The sequence below is a fragment of the Austrofundulus limnaeus genome, unplaced genomic scaffold, assembly GCF_001266775.1.
Source record: "Austrofundulus limnaeus strain Quisiro unplaced genomic scaffold, Austrofundulus_limnaeus-1.0 Scaffold298, whole genome shotgun sequence".
NCBI classification, from domain to species: Eukaryota; Metazoa; Chordata; class Actinopteri; order Cyprinodontiformes; family Rivulidae; genus Austrofundulus; species Austrofundulus limnaeus.
In genome coordinates this window covers 649,850-654,796 of record NW_013952700.1, presented here as the reverse complement: position 1 = coordinate 654,796, position 4,947 = coordinate 649,850, and the positions used below count along the sequence as shown (strand labels likewise).

General features: G+C 40.2%; 1 protein-coding gene across 1 annotated transcript in view; it reads right to left on the bottom strand.

The window, feature by feature from the left end:
* aldh1l1 (aldehyde dehydrogenase 1 family, member L1) overlaps positions 1 to 4,137 on the bottom strand; it is a 35,989-nt gene extending 31,852 nt beyond the window's left edge. Inside the window, exons 1-2 of the mRNA XM_014021592.1 lie at positions 4,048 to 4,137; positions 2,396 to 2,542 (exon numbers count right to left, since the gene is read on the bottom strand). Of these exons, the coding sequence (XP_013877046.1) occupies positions 2,396 to 2,522 (127 nt within the window). The 5' untranslated portion in view covers positions 2,523 to 2,542; positions 4,048 to 4,137. The remainder of the gene's footprint in view (positions 1 to 2,395; positions 2,543 to 4,047) is intronic.
* Positions 4,138 to 4,947: the final 810 nt, after the last annotated feature.

Genomic DNA, 4,947 nt, shown 5'->3' with positions numbered 1-4,947 from the left:
GGGTAAAGTCTATAATACAGAATCCGATTAATAGCCTTGTCCTGCTCTAAACTTTTCAGGCAATCTATTAGTTTCTTCTTGAAAAAAAAGCCTGAATTTTGCCTGAAACTCTCAGACTGAAGAAGTCTCTTGGAAGAGAGACGAAACGTTTCATTAAAGAAGAACCCGTCCAGAGGACCTATACAATTTTTTTCCTTTTGATTTTTTACCTGGATTACTGAGATGCATCAGGACATATGAATTGTTTTGTAAATGCCTGCAGTAGAAAATCTAAAGTAAAGAAGAACTATTTGCCATTTAGAGTCATTTTTAATCAAAGTCTTCTTCCATCATCTATACTGGCTTCTTCCTTTCAGGGTCACTGGGTCCACATCCAGCAGGGACAGGGGACACGAGGACAGGTCTCCAGTCCATCACAGGGACACACAGAGACAAATGAGACAATGATTCACTGTCTCACTCACACCTGGGGTAACACGTTCTCACTCCCGACTTGTCAACACATTGATGCTTGGTCAGGGACCGTCTGGGTCCAGTTTTGATGAATTGGGTACTCCCCTCGCATCAGTCCTTGCCGCCCACGGCTTCTCTGGGTTGCGCCACTTAGGGGTCTTTGGGTTGGGGGTCTGAGGTTAGTATGAGGGATCAGGGTTAATGGTTAATTTTAGGTACTGGGGTCAGGGATAGGCTGTATAGGGCTAATAGAAGTTAAATTTAGCGTCTGAGGTGGTTAGTTTCGCGCATTTCTTACTCTTAAAAAAATACGACAACGTGCTCCTCCTCCTCCTCCACCTCATCTCGTAAAAAATCTGACACGTGGGGGTACCCGACACGTCAAAACTGGATGCAGACGGCTACCTGACCAAGCGTCAATATGTTGATGAGTTGGGAGTGAGAACGGGTTGCCTATAGTTTAGAGTTATCAATTAACCTGACAGTCATGTTTTTGGTGTGTGGGAGGAAGCTGGAGAAAACCCACACATGCACAGAGAGAACATGCAAACTCTACCCAGAAAGGTCCCCGGGCCAGGATTTGAACCAATTCAATTCAATTCAGTTCAATTCAGTTCAGTTTATTTATACAGCACCAGGTCACAACATACGTTGTCTCAGGACACTGTACATAAAAAGAACAATGTAAAGAAGAAACCAGCAGATTGTGTTGGATCACTTCAACACAGTCTCCCATCCTGAGCAAACGGTGGAGAGGAAAAACTCCCTGCTAATCAGGAAGAAACCTCCAGCGTCCTTCTTGCTGAGAGGCTTCAGCTCTACCAACATTCAATTCAGGTTCATATAATAATATTTTGATGCTAAAACTCAGAAATGTGTTGGTTTATTGTTTCAGTTAAATTTTAATTATGTAATAAAATCTTAAAAAGGTAAATCTGGTCAATTTAATGGTACTGGTTTAAATAAAGTAATCTGTAATAAACACATTCAACATTCAGTTGTTGAGAGCTGCTAAATAAAAAATGTTGAAATCATTTAATCTCTCTTCTCTACATGTTTATTGTAATTATTTCTATCAATAACGTGTTTTTTCGTTGTCTCTTCCAGAAGAAGGTGCACCTGGACCAGTCCTGGACCAGTTCTTCTGTGTTTGTCTGTGTCTCTTTCCTGTCCCTCAACCAGCCGGTCGAGGCAGATGGTCTCCTGTCCTGAGCCTGGTTCTGCTGGAGGTTTCTTCCTGATTAGCAGGGAGTTTTTCCTCTCCACTGTTTGCTCAGGATGGGAGACTGTGATGAAGTGATTCAACACAATCTGCTGGTTTCTTCTTTAGATTGTTCTTTTTTATGTACAGTGCCCTGAGACAACGTATGTTGTGACTTGGAGCTATATAAATAAACTGAATTGGTTTGAATCTAAGTAAGCAGTTTAATGAAAAATTTTTTAAATGACATTGAAAAAATACATTTTACATAAAACATCCATCCATTTTCTGTACACGCTTCTTCCTTTTCAGGGTTGCGTGGGTCACTGGTGCCCATATCCAGCAGTCACAGTGCGAGGGGCGGGACACCCTGGACAGGTCGCAAGTCCATCACAGGGACACACATAGAGACAAACGAGACAAACAACCATTCACTCTCTCACTCACACCTAGGAACAATTTAGAGTTATCAATTAACCTGACAGTCATGTTTTTGGTCTGTGGGAGGAAGCCGGAGTGCCCGGAGAGAACCCACGCATGCATGGAGAGAACATGCAAACTCTACCCAGAAAGGTCCCCAGATAGGGATTTGAACCGGTGACCTTCTTGCTGAGCGGCATCAGCTCTACCAACTGAGCCACCGTGCCGCCCAATACATAAAACAAATAATAAATAAAAAATGTATAAATCACTTCTAACATAACTTTATATTTTTGCATGAACCATTCAGGTGGTTCTTACCCAGAGGGTCAGGCTTGCCATCTTTGTCAGGGATGGTGAAGACCCCTGCGATGGTGTGGCCCTCCTTCTTCAGCTCTTTATAAACCTCCTGACCAAACAGACTCTGACCAATCACTGCGATCTTCATCCTCAAGGGCCTGCTGGTTTCTGATGGCAGGGATTCACAAAGACAAAAGAAAAATACAATGAAGTTTAGAACGTGTTTGATTTGATTAGCTTTGCCTGAATGGGTTCAGAATGAAGTTAAACTGATGTCATAATAATCTGAGTTTTATTTAAACATGTTGGTCAGAAAGTTTTCAGCGTTAAATCCAGACTCTTATTTTATAAAACTTCTTCATTCATTCAGTCCTTTATGTTAAATATTTATGCTCTCTATATCCAGCACTTAATATTCACACAACATTTTAAAATCTAACCATTCTGAAGGGATGCAGATCAGCTGTCTTTCAAACTAAGATCCTTTGATGAGAAATTAAGTAACAGATGTTTTTATCAAATCTTGAAAATAACTTTATGAACAATCTCATCAGGTGTAAGGTACTACCACGAATAATGTACCAGTATGTGTAAAATGTACAGTTAGAGTTCATGATGTTTCATCAAAACTACAAACCAAACAGACAAAAACAGTCTTGTTATCAGAGATGTGATGTTCACCAACGATCTGAGTCGTTTCAACTCCTTAAAACGAACGACACCAAGTTACAGACAGAACTTCGTACTTTTATTTTTTTACTCCTCATAATAGCTTTAATTATTCCTCCTTAAAAAATTAATCCCAATGATTGTGGGTGCAGTTCCATGTTCAGACACTAGTGGCGCTAATGAGTCAAGTAAGAAAGTCCAGCATGACTGAATTCTTATTCTCTTCTTAAGAAAGTTTGAACTATCCTGCATAAAAAGTCTTTCAGCTGACAGACAATGGCTGGATTTCATCACATGCTGTGAGTTTGAGGAAATTTTATATAGTAAAAATGCATGTAAAATATGTATAAAAGTATTTACTGTGCAAGCTTTTACAAGTGTTTGAATATGTAAAAATGTTATAAATGTATAAATATTAAATGTATACATCTTACCAAAGCTAGGGATTTGTGTGAAAGGATGCTAAACAAATACTTGGCTCCTTCACAAATATTGTGGCCACTTAATGGCCTCTTATTCAGAAAAATCCAGATCCACCACTGGCATTCGTCCATATTAGGCCTTTAGTTTTGGAAAGCTGCTAAATGATTATTGTGATGGTTTCAGAAAGCACAGCTTCAGCTCGTTGTAGTAAAACCTGTTTTTAAAGCAACATTTTGCTTTTTAAATTCAGCACAACATCTTTGGCTTCAGAACTTATTATAGACAGTTTATTGACTTTGAGAGGGACGGGGTCATATTTCCATAAACCAATCACATCCTGAAGTTCAGCTCATGTCTCTGCTGCAAAGAGAACAGCTGAAGACTGAGCAAAGTTCAGACAAACAGATCAGTGAAGTCAAGTTTCAAAAGTGCATTACGATAAGAAACCCTCCAACACCTGACCTTTCTTACATGCACGGCTTCTTTTAGGACATTTTGATCTTTACTAAATAAAGTGCAGACTTAAGCTTGAGTTTCAGGGAGTGCATCATGTAAAGACAGCTGAAGTGAAAGTAACTCACCCTCGCTGCAAACCCAGACTCCTCCTCTGCTCGCGTGAAAAGAAGGATGAGAAGAAAATAACTGGCTTTTAATTTCCTCCCCTCAGTCACACAAGCAGGCGGCCCAATTACATAACCCAGGCAAGCAGCAGGGTGATTGGACCGTGCTGCGTTTAGGGTGGTGGGTCAGCAGATCAGCACAAAGACGGATTGGATGCTGTGAACAGCCAATCAGCGTGAAGAGTGAGAGAGTTCAGTCACAGCTCAGGACACTGTGGTGAACGTGTGAAAGGTTACAGCAGGGCCTGAAGAGTCCTGGAGCGGAGCCAGGCCCTCACACGCCGGGGCCAAAGCTCCAGGCTTCATGTTGACCTGTTAGATCCAAACCTGGATCAGTCAGCAGAACTTTCTGTTGAAGATCTATGAGGAGAACAGACTGTACACACGTAAGAGCAAAGATTCAATCCACAGATAAATTCAGCTGAACTGGATCAGCTTCATGTTACATAAACAATAAGAGTACAAAACCTTTCTGTTGTCCCTGCTGAAAATAAAAACTGCACCAATTTTTATACTCATATTTCCAAATATAATCAAAATGTACTTATGTTCTGAACAAAGATCATTTCTCTGCATGTTGGTGCAGACTGGAGGAATAATCCTGAATTAACATCAACAATTAAAGTCTAGATAAGATATTAAAACCAAGGAGGTCCAATAGAACAGCTGGAGTGTGCATAAACCAGGTGATCGTGTGATCGGCTGGAGAAGCTAACGGCTAACGCTAAACAGGAAAGTCTGGATTTACCATTCCTGTACATGTTGACAACAGAGCAGAAAAAAGGACTGACGATGTAGAAATCATTAAAACTATTAATAATAATATTAATACAATTATTATTAATATTTTACAGTTTATAT